Genomic DNA, 23,552 nt, shown 5'->3' on the forward strand with positions numbered 1-23,552 from the left:
CCTGTTTAGTCCTGCCATTTGGCTAGACATCTCACAGCTCAAATACATTAGGATCTACCAAGTTTTGAAAATTATTTCATCACATCCTCTTGATTCCATGCATTTATTAAGCTTCAGTAAAACTTGGTATAATTCACCATCTTCAACCCACATATCTTTAACTAAATATTTGGCCTTAGCTTTACACCCCTTAATATGCATGGAGACATCGTCCGCAATATCAAGCCTGATCATAAGGTGGCTCATGGCTTTGAATCTTGGTGAGGGCACATTTTCATCATATACAGAAACGTTAGCGTTGCTTTTTGTTGAAGACATAGTTGTTTTGTTTTTTTTGGTTTTTCTTAGTATGGTATTTAATAAGATAAAAACGCTAATACAATTTTGACCAATAAGGAGAGAGAGAAAAAAAAATATTTTCAAAAATATTAATATTCATTTTGAGATATGAAAAAAAAAAAGAAATTTATCAATTTTTCAAAAAATTAATTTTCAATATATATATATATTTTTAGTAATTTCTGTTTACTACCGTTATATTATATCAATGTGATAAGTATTAATAATATCTCAGCAGTGTGCCTCCAAATAATATGTCAGTCAGTATATGGCCGGGTTATAATACAATATATTTAATAATTATCCTTTAAAATAAACCCCCATAAATGCATATACGAAACAATAAAATGAATGTAAATTCCTAAATTCTTTATATTAGTTAAAATTTATAGACACATTGAAATATATTTGTAGAAAACCAGATATGAATCAAAACTATACACGTTTCAACTGTTATAATATGCTATGCAAAGATCCAAAAAGTTACCTTATTTATTAACCTTACTCGCAATTGAATATCTTTTAAATACCACAATGAGACACCAATATATGCACCACTAACATTCAGACTAATCCAACTAAGCTATTTAACCTACAAATGTTTTTTTATACAACTCTAATTAAGCCAGTTTATATGCTAATTTCTCTGACCTGAAATGAACTCTTTAGCATCAATGAGGCAAATTCAAAAATGTATGTGCATATTTGCAAAGATAAATTACTTAGTATACAAAAGACAAGCTTAACACTATACAGGACTATGAAACACAAGGTTAAAATACAATTTGTTCTTTTAAATCTGCTTATTTGACTATAGTTACTAAATACCTTTCATTTAAATATTAAAATATAGAACAATCATACAACACCAACTTGAACCAATAAATGTTTCAATCCTTTCCAAGTATTTTCTTGTTTCACCTCATATGAAGAAAGGTTATGGCATATATCAAGGAGTTAGTCTCAGCTCTTTGCTTAAGTTATGTCCCAAGTATGGCCACCAGTTATTCAATCAGACCAGTTTCAGCAGATAAAAGCCTCCAAGACTGTGTGTCCTCTCTCTTGCATTTAGCCTTTCTTATATCTTAATCATTGGTGAAACAATATCGGAGCTGAACATCTCATTGGTCACCTGGGAGGTGCCTCTCTGATTGGCTCTCTTTGTGCTCTAAGAGACAATTAATTTGGCTGTCATACCAGTTTTAATCCCCTAGGGGGCAGCAGACTGCTAGCAATATAGTCTTAACATTCATTTTTGCTATATTTCAAATATCTCCCTATATAATGATTATTTAACATACTATAACTTTTTGCATTAATAAACTCTCATCTCAGTATCTATATTTCATTTTGCGTAACAGAAAATTTACAATTTGATATCAAACTCCAATATTTCATCAATCTCTATGTTAAAATAGAAAATATCCACATATATCTGTTTTTATGACTAAGGACATCTTGTTTCCCTGTAAAACAAAGGGAAAAATTGTCAAATATATATACATCTATTTGCAGTATTTATCTAATATGTTACTATTAGTAATTGATTTTAGGTAAACACATATCCATTTCTATGCTTCAAAAAAAATACAGAGGTTAAGACATTTTATGCTTTAAAAATAATATATAGGTTAAGACATGTTAAAATCTTAACTCTCAGGTTTTCATGTTCATATTTAATATGTGTCTGACTATATATGTTCATTTGAGTATCTCCTTATATTCATATAAAAACACAGCAGATCACACATTTTTATATAGTATTTAAAATCATACAGGCTGTATTTTAACAATGGGCTTAAGAGTTATAATTGCAAAACATGGGTCTCATTTTGATTCAGTGCATGTTTATCTGACAAAGCAGGTATCAATTTAGCACCTATTTGTTACAGATTATTTCCTTTGAGAATCTTCAAAAGGACTGTTTGGGATTATACAGTTGCATAATTTAACATATTGAGTGTTTAGGAAAGGTTCCGGTGGATCCTGATGTAATTAGCAATGTTTCTCATGTCTGAACTATGAACTTGCAATACACAGAGTGTAGATGACCATCTCTTTGATCACCAGATGTTTTATAGCTAGGAGGAGGGTTTGCTTCCAAAACAGTTTCATAAAAAAAATTAATCATTTGGTGTACACAGCTATATATATTAAATAATATATATATATATATATATATATATATATATATATATATATATATATATATATATATATATATATATGTGTGTGTATATATACACATTATTTAATAACATTCAGATACCCTGACACACAGGAACTTGAAAATGAAATGCCACAGGATACTCAGGAACTTGAAATAGCAATGTGACAGGTAGGGATGGGCGAATGTGTTTATATTCGAATTCGAATGTTAGAATGACTGTTATTGTAGAAATTTCGATTTACATAATAGAATATTGATAAGAGCGAATATTCTTAAAAATTCGATTTTCAAATGTTATTTACAGTTTTTGAATGTCACATTCCAATTCGAATGTCACATTCCAATTCGAATGTCACATTCCAATTCGAATGTCACATTCCAATTCGAATGTCACTTTTGAATTTGAATATTACATTTATAAAACACAATTGTAGACTAGAAACATTATTTTGATTTTGAATGTCACATTCGAATCGAATATCACATTCAAATTTGAATATTACATTTATAAAACACAGTATTAGACTAGAAATACTATTTTGAATTCGAATGTCACATTCAAATTGAATATCACATTCGAATCGTATATCACATTCAAATCGAATATCACATTTATTAAACACAGTTGTAAACTAAAAATACTATTGTGAATTTGAATGTCACATTCAAATTCAAATATTACATTTAAAACACAGTATTAGACTAAAAATACTATTTCGAATTTGAATGTCACATTCAAATATTACATTTAAAACACAGTATTAGACTAGAAATACTATTTCAAATTTGAATGTGACATTCGAATGTAGCATTTGAATATTACATTTATTAAACACAGATGTAGACTAGAAATACTATTTCGAATTTGAATGTCACATTCAAATTCGAATATTACATTTCAAAATTGAATGAATACATAGCTAAACATTCTATTATTCTAATGAATATTTTCGAATTTTATTCAAAAATTCGAAAACGAAAATTCGAAAAGAGAATGTTAGAATGTGATATAAACATTCGAAATTCGATTCGAACGAATGAATGTATAAAAATTTGTTTTAAATTTACAATTTTTATAAACATTCGCCCATCCCTAGTCACAGGATACACAGGAACTTGGGATAGTAGGTTGCAAGATACACAGACTTGAAATAGCAGATCACAGTACCAACTGGCTTGTATAACAGCCGGATACAGAGACTTGAAATAGCAGATACATATCAGTACTGATTGGTTTGTATTGGTTGCAGAGTACACAGACTTGAAATGTAGCTTACAAGACTCACAGGTTTGGATTGCAGTTTAAGATCTAAGAAATAATCCTCTTTCTTATATTTTTTGTATATTTACCCAATATGAATGTCAAACATACAGATATTCCAGAATTATTACATAAGGAGCTTTAGCAGATTAGCTAACCAAACTTTTCTGATGCACTGGAATATCACAGAAAAGGATTATCACATTTTTTAATTCAACACGCTGATGGATTGGAATGTGGGTGCACTTATTTTGGAGACTAGCTTCATGATAAAATGCTTTCACTTTATAAGAAATGTTTTAACAAATTATTGTGTACTTCCAGGGAACCAGTAGGATTTCCCAAGCAAGATAACTTTGTACTATTGCTTAAGGTAAGAAAATAATTACTATGAGGGGCTGAAACTTATATTGTCTAGGAAATCAAGATTTATTAAAAAATGAATTCTTAATGCAGTCTCATCATCTGGGTTCTAACAGGCAATATACTGTAAGTCAAAAAATAGATAGCAATTTCAGGTATTTTCAAATCCAGTGAATAAATGTATTAACGTTTTGGGGATAAGACCGTCCCCTTCATCTGAAGCAATTGTATGTATGTATGTTTGTATGTATGTATATATATATATATTTTTTTTTATATATATATCTAAAGTCATCTAAAGTCAGTAGTTATGAGTTTTACGTTACAAAGCTGTAGCATAAAACTCATAACTAAAGTGTTAAAAAGTACACTAACATCCATAAACTACCTATTAACCCCTAAACCGAGGCCCTCCTGCATAGCAAACACTAAAATAAAATTATTAACCCCTAATCTGCCGCTCCAGACATCGCCACCACTAAAAAAATGTATTATCCCCTATTCCGCTGCTCCCCGACATCGTTGCCACTATAATAAACCTATTAACCCCTAAACCACCGCCTTCCCGCATCGCAAACACTATTTAAAGATTATTAACCCCTAATCTGCCGTCCGCCCACACTGCCGCTATAATAAACATATTAACCACTAAACCGCAAGCCCCCCACAACGAAATATACTATAGTAAATTATTAACCCCGAAACCTCTGACCTCCTACATCACTAACTCTACATAAATATATTACCTCCTAAATCTAACCCTAACCCTAACGTAACCCTAAGCCTAAGTCTAACCCTAGCCCTAACACCCCCTAACTTAAATATAATTAAAATTAAGCTAAATAAACCTTACAATTATTACCTAAATAATTCCTATTTAAAACTAAATACATAGTTACCTGTAAATTAAAACCTAAGCTAGCTACAATATTACTAATAGTTATATTGTATCTAGCTAAGGTTTTATTTTTATTTCACAGGTAAGTTTGTATTTATTTTAACTAGGTAGACTAGTTAGTAAATAGTTATTAACTATTTAATAACTACCTAGTTAAAATAAAATACAAAGTTACCTGTAAAATAAAACCTAACCTGCCTTACACTAAAAACATTACAATAAAATAAAATACATTTAATTATTAAAATACATTTTTTTTTTAAAACCCCTCCAACTAAATTACAAAAAATAAAAAACGAAATTATCAAAAATAAAAACAAATTACTCCTAATCTAATAGCCCTATCAAAATAAAAAAAGCCCTCCCCAAAATAAAAAAAACTAGCCTACACTAAACTACCAATAGCCCTTAAAAGGGCCTTTTGTGGGGCATTGCCCCAAAGAAATCAGCTCTTTTACCTGTAAAAAAAATACAAACACCCCCCAACAGTAAAACCCACCACCCAACCAACAAACCCCCCCCAAATAAAAACTATCTAAATAAACCTAAGCTAACCATTGCCCTGAAAAGGGCATTTGGATGGGCATTGCCCTTAAAAGGGCATTTAGCTCTTTTACATTGCCCAAACCCTAAGCTAAAAAAAAACTCACCCAAAAAAACCTTAAAAAAAAACCTAACACTAACCCCGATGATCCACTTACAGTTATCAAAGTCCAGACATCCATCCTCATCCAGCCGGCGAAGTCCTCATCCAAGCGGCAAGAAGTCTTCATCCAGGAGGCCTCTTCGATCTTCATCCATCCAGTGAAGCCCTCATCCAAGTGGAAAGAAGTCTTCATCCATCCAGCACAGAGCAGGTCCATCTTCAAGACATCCGGCGCAGAGCACCCCCTTCTTACGGTCGCCGACGTAAACTGAAGGTTCCCTTTAAGTGACATCATCCAAGATGGCGTCCCTTACATTCCTATTCGCTGAAAGATTTATATCAGCCAATAGGAATTAAAGGGGAAAAAATCCTATTTAGGCGGGCTATTTAGAGTTGAAAGTAAAATGTTAGCGTGCAAAAAAATGTTAGAGTGAAAACCCGACGAGTGCAAAAAAGTTGGACTTAGAATATCATGACTGTGTTAACGTATTCTCTCATAGACTTCAATGGAGTGTGACAACGGCAAAACAAAACTAACACCCATATTGGCACTAACCCAACCACATATACTCAACAGCACTAAACCCAACATGAAATATGAATATTTCACATTCTAATTTTCTTCAGATAAAAGAATATGTTCTATTTATTCTTAAACATATACTGTATTTCTACATGTATCTGATGGTTTATATGTATATATATATATATATATATATATATATATATAGGTATATATATATTTATATATATATATATGTGTGTGTGTTTGTGTGTGAAGAATATTGGAATGTGAAACATTTACAGTACATACACAGTTAAATACTTTATTAAATATGAATATGGCATGAATATGATTTTTCATGTCTTCAGCTAATTGACTGCAAAGGACTCCAATGCAATTATTTATTTATTTATGTCTATGTGTGTGTACATATGTACTGATGTGTTTATATGTGTATATATGTCTGTAAATACATATATACACATACAAATACATAAATACATATGTACACACATATAAATATATATATATACATATGTATATATATATATATATATATATATATATATTCATATACATATTTAGACATGTCTATGTATGTATCTTTATGTTAAAGTCCTTTGCATGCATTTTTTTTCTAACGCATGAAACCTCTTATCTTTAAGCCCTTTTAACTTTTTAATGCAATTCTTTTTTAATAATAATTTTTATCACACGTTATAATGAGTATAACTGTCCTATTTAATGTATTTGTGATGTTTTTTGTGCACCCACTGCTTAACCAGTGAAGTTGCACTAAATCAATGAATGTAACATTAAATTGTGCCCAAGTGAACGCTTTTACTTTCATCTCATAATACGTGCGCTATTTCCATTGCGTGTTAAGAGCCACAAAATACTGCATGTCACTCACCTGCTATAGTTATCGTGCCACTCGTTATCAAGCCAATAATCTGCTAAAAGTTTCACCACAAATTAGTCTGCTTCAATTTTCTCACCAAATCACTTAAAGTTTTGGGAGACTATAAAAGTATATTCTTTTATCAAGCAGTGACTTCGCTGCTTCCTACACATTGTATAAAAACTTACACTAAAACTATCGCCTAGATTGCGAGTTTTGTCGGTAAAGCTGTGCGTTGCTAATGCTCAGTTCCAGCTCACCGCTCATCTACAAACAACGCTGGTATTACAGGTTTTTTCAAACCCGGCGTTAGCCTCTAAAAAGTGAGCGTTGAGCAAAATTTAGCTCCACATCTCACTGTAATACCAGCGTTGCTTGGTTTAGGGGTTAATAAATTTAATATAGTGGTGGCGACGTTGGGGCGGAAGATTAGGGGTTAATAAATGTAGGTAGGTGTCGATGATGTTAGGGACGGCAGATTAGGAGTTAATAAAATTTAACTAGTGTTTGCGAGACAGGAGTGCAGCGGTTTAGGGGTTAATACATTTATTAAAGTGGCGGCGATGTCCGGTCAGCAGTTTAGTTGTTAAAAAATGTTATTATAGTGTTTGCAATGTGGGGGGGCTCGGTTTAGGGGTTAATAGGTAGTTTATGGGTGTTAGTGTACTTTTTAGCACTTTAGTTAAGAGCTTTATGTTACAGCGTTAGCCCATAAAACTCTTAACTACTGACTTTTAAATGCGGTAGGAGTCTTGACAGGAGAGGGTCTACCGCTCACTTTTTCCAAGACTTGTAATACCGGCGTTAGGAAAATCCCATTGAAAAGATAGGATACGCAATTTACGTAAGGGGATTTGCGGTATGTTAAAATCGCGGAAAAAAAGTGAGCGGTACACCTGTACCTGCCAGACTCCTAATACCAGCGGGCGTTAAAAAGCAGCGTTGGGACCCCTCAACGCTGCTTTTAAATGCTAATGCCAAACTCGTAATCTAGCCGTATGTGTTGGTCATAATAAGGGTTAGTTCTCATAATTTGGTTATATTGCTAAAAAGTAAAATAAGTCTTCTAAACTAATTAAAACTTAATAAAAATATAATGCCCTTGTAATGTATCTTTTAAGGCCGAGCAACCACAGCAGAAATTTAAAAAAAAAACTTAATTGGTTGTCAAATGTCAAAGAACATAGCTAGTCTGCAATAACAATCTCAGCTGCATTTTTCAATGAAAGCAAAGAAATATAGTTTTACTATGACTTCCTTGAGTAATTATTTGTGTATGGAATCATCAAAGTTTTCTACATTGTTTTGAAGATTCAAGTTTTAATTTTTATTGAATTTTGTTTTATATCTTAACATTTGAAAAAAAACATAAGTCAATTTAATTGTATTGTTTATAGAGTGTAATAGTCTGAGCTAAACAAATTGTGGCTATTTTTGTAACATTCAATGGCTATTATCATTTTATAATCAACATTTGAAATAAATGTCAGACCACAACTTAAACTATACTGTCTGAAAATTATATCCTGAAAAGAAATTAATATACAAGTTAATATACCCTTTAATTGTTACCTTAAAGCGATAGTGTGATAACTTTCAATGCACATCACCTATGTATCCTAGTAACACTAATGACACATTTCTGAGTAATAGTATCAATGTAACATTTTATTATTCCTATCTTTTATTTAACTGATTATTTCAAGCCCCGTTCCATTGTCTTTTTTTATTTCTGCCATCTGACTCTGGCATCCAATAGACAACATAGCCATATGGCTCACTGATTAAAATAAAAGCTGTTGTTTTCGAGGGGACATGCATGCGCTTAGAAGTTTCCTTTTACCTATACGCTCAGTGTGTGCTTTGTGCTTGCACAATTTTGTCTTTGTATCGGGAGTTCACGTTGGGTCTCACATGTACAGCTGGTGGGACCACAAAACTATGCAGACCACAATCGAATAGGGCGCGAAGTGAAGGAATTCAGCCAGCTACAAAAAAAATCTATTTTTTAAAAAAAATAAAGTAAGTTTATATGACAAACATTTTTATAGAGTTTCTACTGGGAATTTTATGTAGATTACAGTTTTGCACTTCAAACTACCAACTTTTAGCTTTCCATAATTACTTAATGGGCAGGAAAGTCAAAATTTAATTTTCATGATTCAGATACAGAAGGCAATTTTAAACAACTTTCCTATTTTCTTCTATTACCAAATTTTCTGTATTCTGTTTGGTATCTTATGTTGAAGAGCAGAGCTAGGTAGGCTTATGGGAGAGTGCATACGTCTTTAGCATTCATTGGCAGCATTGTTTGCAACTATGCATAACACTGATATAAACATTGTTGCAAACACTGGTGCTAGAAGACACATGCACACTCATGAGCTCATCTAGAATCACCCTTTAACAAAGAATATCCAGAAAACTGAACAAATTGATAATATAGGTATGAAAAGTTGTTTACATGTCAAGTTCTATTCAATCCATAAATTTAATTTTAGCTTTACTGTCACTTTTAGGGGTAGATTTAGCAAGTAGAGGATTCTGCTTTCTACCCCCAAAGTTTCCGGCTCGCCTAAACTTGTCCGCCCAATCCGATCGGGATGATTGACACCCCCTGCTAGCAGCTGATTGGCCGCAAATGTGTAGTGGGCGGCATTGCACAAGCATTTCACAAGAAATGCTTGTGCAATGTTAAATGCCGACAGCATATGGTGTCGGCATTTAGCGATGTTGGGCGGACATGATTCGCTACAGCAATATAACAGGCAATTACAGAAATCTGTTCACTAAATAAATAACCTCTAGAACCAGTGAATTTAGATGTATAAATGTACTAATATTTAGACCAATTAGATGATAATTCAATTTTTCATATTTATTTATTTTTTATAACAGAAAACAAAAGATCCTCCTTCACTAAACGATGATTTGCTACCTAATTTGAATCCTGATGTAGACATCATACTTACCAATTCTCTTGCTCACCTGAGTGAAGACATTGTGTATACAATAAAGCAAACAGCCATAACAGGTAAACAATCTATCTGATGTATTTGTCCACTTGCACGAGAGTGCCAGACTTACTTTGTGTGTGGTGTTAATCAATTTGTTTTGTAATTTTGCACCCAGACTTGTCTAGGGTTAACTACCTGGGTCTCTAGAGGCTGTGCAGCTGGCTGTTAGTGCCATTGAGCACCTAGGGCTGTGCATTTTTCAGGGTCATAGGATGTGTACCTGGTTCAGTTTGAGAGTGCATTTCATTTCTGTGTTTTTATATATATATATATATACATGTATGTGTGTGCAGTATTTCCATGTTTTATATGTGTCTAGCGAGATTATATAAGGCATGTGCACTATTATGTGGTTTCCAGTTTGTGTGATTGAAAGCATGCATTGCTTGGCTGTGGATAGGGACCCAGGAGGGAAGAGACCTTGACGTGGTTCCTGGGATTGACCCTTTTAGCCAGATGCGGTATATATATATATATATATATATATATATATATATATATATATATATACGTATATACATTGGAATCATTTCCAGTCAAATACCTCAAAACATTAAAAATCATATTTATTTATCTTTTTTATGTAATAATGTGTTTAACTGTGTATATTCTGTAAATAATTTACATACCAATATTCTCTCTCTCTCTCTATCGCTCTCTCTCTACCTATATATATATATATATATATATATATATATATATATATATATATATATATATATATATATATATAGATAGATAGATAGATAGATATAGATATAGATATATATTTTACAAAATAATAATTATATATATATATATATATTCAAGCAATTTCCAGCTCAGCCCACCAAGAGACAACCGCCTGGGTGCAAATATAAGCAATATAAGTAACACAGTCAAATGCACTCTCAGGTCTTTTCAATTGATTCTTTAATGGAACGTTTTCGGGGTTCACAACCCCTTCATCAGCATGAACAACAAAACAAATATCACACAATTTATAGTGTATCAAACAGTGTCTCACCAAACAATAATTGCTTCCAAAAAGTGCGCCAAAATATCGAGTGTGGAACGCATCTTGCGTTCCACCGTGGTCATGTCAACCGGAAGTGATGTCACTTCTGGTTTCGCGACATGATCAAAACATATAAACAATGCTGTGTATTTCGTTTTAATATGTACATTATAGCATAATCTAAAATGTGCTCAAAATTACCTTATAGGTATATGAAAATGATGCCATCAATCGCTATGTTATTAGCTCTGATCGGCAAGTCAAATATGATAGTGTAAACAAGTCGTCATAGCAACTGTAGCCATGGTTACGATACATACCCAAGTTAGTGTATCTATATAATAGTGAATTGTCTAGTGCAGCAAGCATATACAGTGACAATAATTGCTAGGCATTCTGAGTCACGTCCATTCATAGCTATGCACAATAATCTATATACATAGATAAATAAAAAAATAGGAGATTAAAAATAGGAGATTAAAAATAAAAATAAATATAAAAAGTGGCGGTTCTTGCTGTGCTAGTTATCAATACATGTGCACTAACTGCAGAATAATACATATACTCTATACAGATAGTATATCCATTAAATCGATTTGCAACATTATTCTATTGTGTTTTACACTAAATGTAAAGATAGATAAATGATGTACTATAGCTAGTTAAGCATAACTTGTTATGTTAGCGCTCAAAATTAGCAAACTGGAAAGTACATCTATTCCTTTGTATGTGATATGATACAGATATGTGGCCCACTAGGGAAAAATTCACTTAATGATATAGTGAATTCACAGAAGGATCTAGATTATCATACTAGGACAAAGAGAGGCATATTAGATCATGACAATATTCATTGTGCCTCTATTTCTGTGTATATATCAATATGGCCTATAGCTGTTTAATATTTGAAATATGAGGATGATACTATGTGGTGTATAGAAATGTGTCTAGACTATGCCTAGAATATAATCTCTTAATACACCTAGATGAAACAGGTAACAATGTCCAACATATAGATGACCAGGTGTGGACATATAAGAAAAGTCCATCTTTTTGCTCCTTAGCATTTGCAGTTGCATTGGTTTATTCCCGGTATAAGGTATAAAGTGCAAAATTGGGTAATCTCACCTCAGGGACCAGGCTTCCACAACCTAGATGGGGGAGATGTTCCTCCACCCGGGTGTGTCGTAAGTGACCAGCTCACATCGCTCAGAAGAGCCATAGAGCTGGTAGCTAAACGTAGCCACAGTGACCCTGGGTTATACCCCGAGCATGTAGCACTACCTTATAACATTAAATAAGATTTTTGAAATCTGGGGTAGTTTTTAATCCACCTGGATGTATGGTTCCCAATTTAAAGATCCACTGGGCTTCCCGTTTAAGCAATTTCTTGCTCCTATCCCCTCCCCGATCAAGTGGGGGTATGTGGTCAATGAGTATATAGCGCATTGAAGAAACGGCATGGCCTTGCTTGGCACAATGGCGTGCAACAGGCTGGTCGGAATCCCCCTGTTTGAGTGCAGATCGAATTGCGTGCCTATGGTTTGCCATTCGTTCACGTAACGTGCCTGTAGTTTTGCCCACGTAAAAACATGAACATGGGCAAAAGAGAAGGTACACCACGTGTGTGGTAGTGCACGTAATGGAGTGCTTAATCACATATCTTCGATTAGTATGTGGGTGATGAAAGGTTTTAGTACTGACCAAACCATTGCACGTTGTGCAGCCTAAAGATCTGTATGATCCTTTGATATTTATTTTAGCCCCTGTGGTGTAGCTGGATTTTTGATCAGTGCGCATCAAGAGGTCTTTAAGATTAGTCCCTCTCTTAAAGCCCACCATTGGTTGTACCTGCCGGGTAAATGTTAGCTTAGGGTCTGACGTCATGATAGGCCAATGTTGATGTAAAATACGTCCGGTATTTTTAGTAGTTGGAGTGAATGTAGTGGTCATAATTAATCTATTACTCGTGTCCCTCTTTGATGTGGGCTTGATCAGTTCTTCTTGAGTGAGTGAGGATGCTGTAATCATGTTTACTTGGATAATGGAAGATTTATATCCCCGCTCGCGGAATCTTTCTCCCACTCCTGCCAATTGGGAGACCCCAGTTTGTGTATCTGAATTATTTCTCATGGTTCTCACAAATTGAGATCTGACTATGCCCTTCAAAAGGGCAGGGGGGTGACAGCTGTCAGCGCTCAGAATAGAATTCCGATCGGTTTGTTTGTGATAAAGGGTCGTGCCCAATTGATGTATCTTTTTAAAGACAGTCAAGTCCAAAAAATTAATGGACTGTGTATCAACCGACATTTTAAATTTAACGTTGCTTGTGGCCGTGTTATATGTTTCAAACCAAATTTGTAGTTCCTCCATGGTCCCCCGCCATACCATGAAGATGTCGTCAATATATCTGTAATAACATACTACTGCCAAATTGGTAGTGTTCCATAGATACAGATTTTCAAATTGAGACATGTACAGGTTGGCGTACGTGGGGGCCATGGAGGAACCCATGGCTGTACCAGCTGTTTGTAAATAGAAATCACTCTCAAATCTGAAGTAATTCTTATACAAACAGAATTCTATCAAAAAAAGAAAGAATTTAATTGGTGGGCCCTCATAAAGAGGGTTATTGGTGATATGTTCCTCAATTGATTTCAGACCCTCAGTGTGGGGAATAATAGTATACAGACCGTTGACGTCCAAACAGACCAATAGGTCATCAGGTTGGACGTCAACAGTCCGTATCTTTCGTATGAAATCACCTGTATCCATAATATATGATCTTACTTCCCTAACAACAGGTTGTAATAAGATATCCACCAGTTGTGCTACCGGCTGTGTCAAAGAATCTCTTGCTGACACAATAGGACGGCCTGGTGGATGATCCAATGTTTTGTGTATCTTAGGGATGGAATATAGGATAGGTATTTTAGGGTAAGTGGTGATACAAAAATCACAAATATGTTTGGACAGCCAGCCTTGTTCAAAACCCATCTGGATCAGTGCATCCAATTGTGTTTTAAACCTTGTAGTAGGGTCATTGGGCAATACAGAATAAGTTTGTATGTCTGTCAACTGAGTCAGGATGTCAGTGCGGTAATCCTCATAGTTGAGTATCACTATGGCACCGCCCTTATCGGCGGGCCTAATGACTATACTTGGGTCATCCTGGAGGGTCTTTATCGCCTGTCGTTCTTCCCTAGACATATTATGTGTCCAAGGGGATTGTTGTCTGGCTGTTTCAAGATCTTGGGTGACCAGTCTGATAAAAGTTTTAGTGCTTGGACTGCTATTCATTGGTTCAAACGAACTAGGGGTTTTACATTGAAGTTCTACCTGTGTCTTAATTGAACTAGATGTGGAGTTTTGAAAAAACTCTCTTATCTTAAGTGATTTGTTCAATTTATACAGGTCCAATTTTAAATCAAACTCAGAAAGGGCTGTGCTAGGCACAAAAGATAAACCCTGGTTCAAAACTTTACGTTCACTGTCTGATAGATTGTGTGTACTTAAATTGATAACTATGTCCTCTGTCGTGGGCGTCTTGGTGGTCGGTGTCTTATGCCCCGCCCACCTAATATGGGGTCTATTGTGCTGCCCCCTCCCCGGGAGCGAGTAGTTACCCCTAAAAAATGATGGTTGGGTGTAGAGTGTTCCCTAGATGTATGTGTGGAAAATTGATTTAAGGGTCTATATGATCCAGGTGGAGTCAGAGAAGTATTGCCAGGGTTTCTACCAGTGTCTGTGGACTCTCCCCCACTGGTGTCCACAGTATCAAAGTGGACCCGTCTATTTCTCTGTCTCCTTCTGGGTCTAGTATCTGGTGTGGTAGTTAACCATTTATAGACTTTCCCTTGTTTGTAGTCCTGATTTACTGTTTCTAATTTCCTGTTTTTGAAGGTTATTAAATCTGTCTGGTATTTATCTATTTGTGTTTTAATTTTAGATAACCAGTTTTCTTGTGTGTCACTAGTAAGTGTAGCCTGGTATGTGTTTTCAAAAGTCTGTATTTCAACTTTGACTTTACCTAGAATTGAAGTGACTTCCTCTATAACAAGTAGAATTAAGTCTAAGGAGCACTTGTTCAGAATAAAGCACCATTTTTTTCTGAACTCTGGATTTTCTCGCCCGATGGTGGGTACATTATGGACCCTAAAGCCTCGGGGTATGTGCCCTGTTCTAAAGTAATCCGAAAGGTAACTACCATGTAAAGTTAAATCAACCTCTCTTTTTTTCAATTTCAATAAAGTGTGATATAAATTGATTGAGGTCTCACCAACTGTCTTGGAGATTGGTGCGAACAAGATCCGGGCAGCATCATCTGGTGTATACGATACAGTTCCAGTCTGGGCTTCCACTGCTTGACAGGTCAAATCCTCACTTTGTACTTGCAACTCGATATGTTCCTCCTGTGTCTGTGATGTAGACATACTATAATCAGGAAAGAAGGTGCAAACACAAAGCAATGAATTCCTGAGTATGTAAGTTTATGTATACACAGATGTAGAGCAAGAGAAGAAATAGTATCTATTAGTGGTGAGGTATAGTCAGGAGCCAGGTCCCAGAAAAAGAATGTCCATATGGATGAGAAACACAAAGTTGCAAAAAACGATTGATAACAGTCCAGATGTTAAACAGTCATGAAGCAAGCTACAACCACAAAAATAGGGCACTGGAGCAAATAGAAACAAATAATGTCAAAAGCAGGGGGTTCCGCTGGTCAGTAGATAATATTCAAGCAATTTCCAGCTCAGCCCACCAAGAGACAACCGCCTGGGTGCAAATATAAGCAATATAAGTAACACAGTCAAATGCACTCTCAGGTCTTTTCAATTGATTCTTTAATGGAACGTTTTATATATATATTATATTATCCAATTAGCACGTGTTCCAGCACTCCAGCTTCAACTAATAATGAAGCACCTGGGTGCAATACTCAATGGATTGTAGATAAGAGCTAGGAAAGGGAGGGAACTCTCAGGATTTATATACATCAAAGTTAGTTTATTGTTTATAACAACAACGTTAGAAAGTCATAAGGATAGGTCGACGTTTCGGCTTACATAGAAGCCTTCATCAAGACAGATGAACAACTCACAACTGCGACTAGCAGCCGCACACAACACCACAGAAATTTCTGTTTTGCCGGTGGTGTTGTGTGCGGCTGCTAGTCGCCGTTGTGAGTTGTTCATCTGTCTTGATGAAGGCTTCTATGTAAGCCGAAACGTCGACCTATCCTTATGACTTTCTAACGTTGTTGTTATAAACAATAAACTAACTTTGATGTATATAAATCCTGAGAGTGCCCTCCCTTTCCTAGCTCTTATATATATATATATATATATATATATATATATATATATATATATATATATATTTATATATATATAAAAATAGAACATTTTCTTCTATGTGAAGAACATTGAAATGTTAAATATGGGAATTGGGAATTGAGTTTAGGGCTGTAGGTCTAACACAATGTTGTTTGCGGTGCAGGCTTGCTCATGAGAGCCTGCTTACCACGAGTTAAGAAGTGGCATCAAAAAACTACAGCTTCCTAACCTCTCTGGCACTTCAGAGGTGGTATAATTAAAGAACTATGAATTTACTTCTTTGTGGTGATTGTCATGCAAGAACAGGGGCAGCTCTGCACAAATGTTTTCCTTGCGCAATTATAATGGTTATCTGCAATCACGGATGGACAGGTTCCCTAGCAGAGAATCTTTCCCGTCTATGCTTTGTTAAATGGGGCCTTAGTGAGAATAAGTAGGAAGTCTCTATTAACCAATGAACATTAAAAAAGAAAGCACCTATCATCCAATAAGACTTAGTGATAAGAACAGATCTGAAACCACTTAATTAGTTTAAATTAAAATTTAAAAAGCTTTTACTTCACATTTTTACATTTTCTAACAAAACAAAAGATGTTTAGGGATTACAGAACATTTTTGACTACTTTTTCTCTTTTTTAATTCCATAAAATACCTGGGGCCTCATCCGATATGCAGCGTCGCCCGCAAAAGTCGGCAACACCGTTTTTTGCGCAGGTTTGGTATCCTATATACAGCGCCGCATATAAATGTGGCACATATATTTAACACGGCGGACGTCGTTTTTCCCCACATATACTAACATATAAAACCCGCGCAATTTGGTATCCAATATCCAGCGCAAGGCCTTAAGTGGCGAAAATGGAGAAAACTTACTCCATTTTCACCTCGCCATAAAAAGCAGCCGTAGCAGGCCTTGCACTGAGTATGGGAGCACCGTAACTCCCTAAAATGCCTACAAAAAAAAACCTAACACCTAACGCATGCGCAATGTCTATCTACCTGTCAACCGCAATCCCCCACCGCAATACCTAATAAAGTGTTTAACCCCTAAACCGCCACTCCCAGACCCCGCCGCCACCTACATTATATGTATTAACCCCTAATCCTCCGCTCCCGGACCCCGCCGCCACCTACATTAAATTTATTACCCCCTAATCTGACCCCCCCTACACCGCCGCCACCTACATTAAATATATTAATCCCTAATCTGATCCCCCTACACCGCCACCACCTACATTAAATATATTAACCCCTAATCTGATCCCCCTACACCGCCGCCACCTACATTAAATATATTAACCCCTAATCTGATCCCCCTACACCACCGCCACCTACATTAAATATATTACCCCCTAAACCTAAGTCTAACCCTAACACCCCCTAATTTAATTATTATTTAAATAAATCTAAATAATATTAATATTATTAACTAAATAATTCCTATTTAAAACTAAATACTTACCTATAAAATAAACCCTAAAATAGCTACAATATAATTAACAATTACATTGTAGCTATTTTAGGATTTATATTTATTTTAAAGGTAACTTTGTATTTATTTTAACTAGGTACAATAGCTATTAAATAGTTAATAACTATTTAATAGCTACCTAGTTAAAATACTTACAAAATTACCTATAAAATAAATCCTAACATAAATTACAAATACACCTAACAGTACACTATCAATAAATTAATTAAATAAATTAACTACAATTATCTAATATAAAATACAATTAAATAAACTAAACTATATTACAAAAAACTAGCACTAAATTACAAAAAATAAAAAAATATTACAAGATGTTTAATCAATTACACCTAATCTAAGCCTCCTAATAAAATAAAAAAGCCCCCCAAAATAATAAAATTTCCCTACCCTAAACTAAATTACAAATAACCCTTAAAAGGGCCTTTTGCGGGGCATTGCCCCAAAGTAACCAGTTCTTTTACCAGCCCTTAAAAGGGCTTTTTGCGGGGCATTGCAACCAAATTAATCAGCTCTTTTACCTGTAAAAAAAAAGAAATACAATACCCCCCCCAACATTACAAACCACCACCCACAAACCCCTACTCTAAAATTCACCCAAACCCCCCTTAAATAAACCTAACACTACCCCATTGAAGATCACCCTACCTTGAGCCATCTTCACCCAGCCGGGCGGAACTCTTCATCCGATCCGGGCACAAGTGGTCTTCCAGCCGGGCAGAACTCTTCATCCGATCGGGGCAGAAGAGGTCCTCCATTCAGCAGAAGTCTTCATCCAAGCGCCATCTTCTATCTTCATCCTTCCGGCGATGAGCGGCTCCATCTTGAAGACCTCTGGGGCGGAACTTCCATCTCTGCCGACGACTACCCGACGACTACCCGACGAATGACTGGTCCTTTAAATTACGTCATCCAAGATGGCGTCCCTCGAATTCGGATTGGCTGATAGGATTCTATCAGCCAATTGGAATAAAGGTAGGAAAAATCCGATTGGTTTATTTAATCAGCCAATAGAATGTGACGTCAATTCTATTGGCTGATCCAATCAGCCAATCAGATTAAAGTTCAATCCGATTGGCTGATTAAATCAACCAATCGGATTTTTCCTACCTTAATTCCGATTGGCTGATAGAATCCTATTAGCCAATCGGAATTCGAGGGATGCCATCTTGAATGACGTCATTTAAAGTACCAGTCATTCGTCGGGTAGTCGTCGGCAGAGATGGATGTTCCGCGCAGGAGGTCTTCAAGATGGAGCCGCTCATCGCCGGAAGGATGAAGATAGAAGATGCCGCTTAGATGAAGACTTCTGCGGGATGGAGGACCTCTTCTGCCCCGATCGGATGAAGACTTCTGCCCGGCTGGAGGACCACTTGTGCCCGGATCGGATGAAGAGTTCGGCCCGGCTGGGTGAAGACGGCTTAAGGTAGGGTGATCTTCAATGGGGTAGTGTTAGGTTTATTTAAGGGGGGATCAGGTGGGTTTTAGAGTAGGGGTGTGTGGGTGGTGGGTTGTAATGTTGGGGGGGTATTGTATTTCTTTTTTTTTTACAGGTAAAAGAGCTGGTTACTTTGGGGCAATGCCCCGCAAAAGGCCCTTTTAAGGGATATTTGTAATTTAGTTTAGGGTAGGGAAATTTTATTATTTTGAGGGGCTTTTTTTGTTTTATTAGGGGGCTTAGATTAAGTGTAATTAGATTAAACATCTTGTAATATTTTTTAATTTTTTGTAATTTAGTGTTTGTTTTTGTAATATAGTTTAATTTATTTAATTGTATTTTATATTAGATAATTGCAGTTAATTTATTTAATTAATTTATTGATAGTGTAGTGTTAGGTGTATTTGTAACTTAGGTTAGGATTTATTTTACAGGTAATTTTGTAAGTATTTTAACTAGGTAGCTATTAAATAGTTATTAACTATTTAATAGCTATTGTACCTAGTTAAAAAACAAACAAAGTTACCTGTAAAATAAAAATAAATCCTAAAATAGCTACAATGTAATTATTAATGATATTGTAGCTATCTTAGGGTTTATTTTATAGGTAAGTATTTAGTTTTAAATAGGAATTATAAACGGCTAGATTTAGAGTTCTGCGTTAGCCGTCAAAAGCAGCGTTAAGGGGTCCTAACGCTGCTTTTGGCCGCCCGCTGGTATTTAGAGTCAGACAGGAAAGGGTCTAACGCTCACTTTCAAGCCACGACTTTTCCATATCGCAGATCCCCTTATGATAGTCTTGGCTGAAGTGAGCGGTAGAGCCTCTACCGACAAGACTCCAGCCGCAAAAAAAAGTCAGTAGTTAAGAGCTTTATGGGCTAACGCCAGTTTATAAGGCTCTCAACTACTGTGCTCTAAAGTACACTAACACCCATAAACTACCTATGTACCCCTAAACTGAGCCCCCCCCACATCGCCACCACTATAATACATTTTTTTAACCCCTAATCTGCCGACCGCACACCGCCGCCACCTACATTATCCCTATGAATCCCTAATCTGCTGCACCTAACATCGCCGACACCTACATAATATTTATTAACCCCTAATCTGCCCCCCAACGTCGCCGCTACCTAACTATACTTATTAACCCCTAATCTGCCGACCGGACCTCGCCGCCACTATAATAAATGTATTAACCCCTAAACCGCCGCACTCCCGCCTCGCAAACACTATAATAAATAGTATTAACCCCTAATCTGCCCTCCCTAACATCGCCGCCACCTAACTTCAAGTATTAACCCCTAATCTGCCGACCGGAACTCGCCGCTACTCTAATAAATGTATTAACCCCTAAAGCTAAGTCTAACCCTAACACCCCCCTAAATTAAATATAATTTTAATCTAACAAAATAAATTAAATCTTATTAACTAAAGTATTCCTATTTAAAACTAAATACTTACCTGTAAAATAAACCCTAATATAGCTACAATATAACAAATAATTATATTGTAGCTATTTTAAGATTTATATTTATTTTACAGGCAACTTTGTATTTATTTTAACTAGGTACAATAGCTATTAAATAGTTATTAACTATTTAATAGCTACCTAGTTAAAATAATTACAAAATTACCTGTAAAATAAATCCTAAACTAAGTTACAATTAAACCTAACACTATCAATAAATTAATTAAATAAATTACCTACAATTACATACAATTAAATAAATTAAATATATATAAATATATTAAATTAAAAAAACTAAACTAAATTACAAAAAAAAAAAAACACTAAATACAAAAAATAAAAAAAGATTACAAGAATATTAGGCTAATTACACCTACTCTAAGCCCCCTAATAAAATAAAAAAGCCCCCCAAAATGATAAAGGTCCCTACCCTATTCTAAATTAAAAAGTAACCAGCTCTTTTACCAGCCCTTAAAAGGGCTTTTTGCGAGGCATGCCCCTAAGTAATCTGCTCTTTTGCCTGTAAAAAAAAATACAACCCCCCCAACATTAAAACCCACCACCCACATACCCCTACTCTAACCCAAACCCCCCCTTAAATAAACCTAACACTACCCCCCTGAAGATCTCCCTACCTTAAATCGTGTTCACCCAGCCGGGCACCGATGGACCAAAAGAGGCCATCCAGAGCGGCAGAAGTCTTCATCCTATCCAGGCAGAAGAGGACATCCGGACCGGCAGACATCTTCATCCAAGCGGCATCTTCTATCTTCATCCATCCGGAGCGGAGCGGAGCCATCTTCTTCCAGCCAACGCAGATCCATCCTCTTCAACCTACTCGCCGAATGAAGGTTCCTTTAAATGACGTCATCCAAGATGGCGTCCCTCAAATTCCGATTGGCTGATAGGATTCTATCAGCCAATCGGAATTAAGGTAGGAAAAATCTGATTGGCTGATTAAATCAGGCAATCATATTCAAGTTCAATCCGATTGGCTGATCCAATCAGCCAATCAGATTGAGCTCACATTCTATTGGCTGTTCCGATCAGCCAAGTTAGGTGGCGGCGACGTTGGGGGGCAGATTAGGGGTTAATACTATTTATTATAGGGTTTGCGAGGCGGGAGTGCGGCGGTTTAGGGGTTAATAACTTTATTAGAGTAGCGGCGAGGTCCGGTCGGCAGATTAGGGGTTAATAAGTGTAGGTAAGGTTAGCTGCGATGTTGTGGGGGCAGATTAGGGGGTTAATAAATATAATATAGGGGTCGGCGATGTTAGGGGCAGCAGATTAGGGGTACATAGGTATAATGTAGGTTGCGGCGTTGTCCGGAGCGGCAGATTAGGGGTTAATAGTATAATGCAGGTGTTAGCGATAGCGGGGGCGGCAGATTAGGGTTTAATGAGTGTAAGGTTAGGGGTGTTTAGACTCGGGGCTCATGTTAGGGTGTTAGGTGCAGACTTAGAAAGTTTTCCCCATAGGAAACAATGGGGCTGCGTTGGGAGCTTAACGCTCCTTTTTTGCAGGTGTTAGGTTTTTTTTCATCCAAAACTGCACAAGCACGTTTTGCCAGCTTACCGCTACCGTAAGCAACACTGGTATTGAGGGTTGAAGTGGCAGTACATTCGGCTCAACGCACCCTTTTTGGAGCCTAACGCAGCCCTTCAGACAACTCTAAATACCAGCGTTGTCTTAAGGGTGCGTTGGGAAAAAAAAGCTGCGTTAGCTACGCGGGTCTTTACCGCCAAAACTCTAAATCTAGGCGTCAGTTAATAATATTAATATTATTTAGATTTATTTAAATAATAATTAAGTTAGGGGGTGTTAGGGTTACACTTAGGGTTAGGGGGTAATATATTTAATGTAGGTGGTGGCGGTGTAGGGGGATCAGATTAGGGGTTAATATATTTAATGTAGGTGGCGGCGGTGTTGGGGGGTCAGATAAGGGGTTAATATATGTAATGTAGGTGGCGGCTGTGTAGGGGGGTCAGATTAGGGGTTAATATATGTAATGTAGGTGGCGGCGGTGTAGGGGGGTCAGATTAGGGGGTAATAAATTCAATGTAGGTGGCGGCGGGGTCCGGGAGCGGCGGTTTAGGGGTTAATACACATAATGTAGGTGGCGGCGGGGGCCGAGAGCAGGGTCCGAGAGCGGCGTTTTAAGGGTTAAACACTTTATTAGGTATTGCGGTGGGGGATTGCGGTTGACAGGTAGATAGACATTGCGCATGCATTAGGTGTTAGGTTTTTTTTTGTAGGCATTTTAGGGAGTTACGGTGTTCCCATACTCAGTGCAAGGCCTGCTAAGGCTGCTTTTTATGGCGAGGTGAAAATGGAGTAAGTTTCCTCCATTTTCGCCACGTAAGGCCTTGCGCTGGATATTGGATACCAAATTGCGTGGGTTTTATATGTTAGTCTATGGGGGAAAAACTACGTCCGCATTTATATGCAGCACTGTATATAGGATACCTATCAGCCAATCGGAATTTGAGGGACGCCATCTTTGATGACGTGATTTAAAGGAACCGTCATTCGTCGTTAGTCCGTCGTGCTGGAAGGATGCTCCGCGCCGGAGGTCTTCAAGATGGAGCTGCTCCTCGTCGAATGGATGAAGATAGAAGATGCTGCTTGGATGAAGACGTCTGTCGGTCCGGATGTCCTCTTCTGCCCGGATAGGATGAAGACTTCTGCCGGTCTGGATGTCCTCTTCTGCCCCATCGGATG

At 36.4% G+C, this 23,552-nt stretch overlaps 1 protein-coding gene across 1 annotated transcript in view; it reads left to right on the forward strand.

Moving 5' to 3' along the window:
- The window catches only part of LOC128664566 (uncharacterized), a 101,536-nt gene that overhangs the window by 31,388 nt on the left and 46,596 nt on the right, over positions 1-23,552 (forward strand). Inside the window, exons 4-5 of the mRNA XM_053719384.1 lie at positions 4,095-4,143; positions 9,982-10,117. Of these exons, the coding sequence (XP_053575359.1) occupies positions 4,095-4,143; positions 9,982-10,117 (185 nt within the window). The remainder of the gene's footprint in view (positions 1-4,094; positions 4,144-9,981; positions 10,118-23,552) is intronic.

The sequence above is a fragment of the Bombina bombina genome, chromosome 6 (assembly GCF_027579735.1).
Source record: "Bombina bombina isolate aBomBom1 chromosome 6, aBomBom1.pri, whole genome shotgun sequence".
In the NCBI taxonomy this organism is placed as follows: domain Eukaryota; kingdom Metazoa; phylum Chordata; class Amphibia; order Anura; family Bombinatoridae; genus Bombina; species Bombina bombina.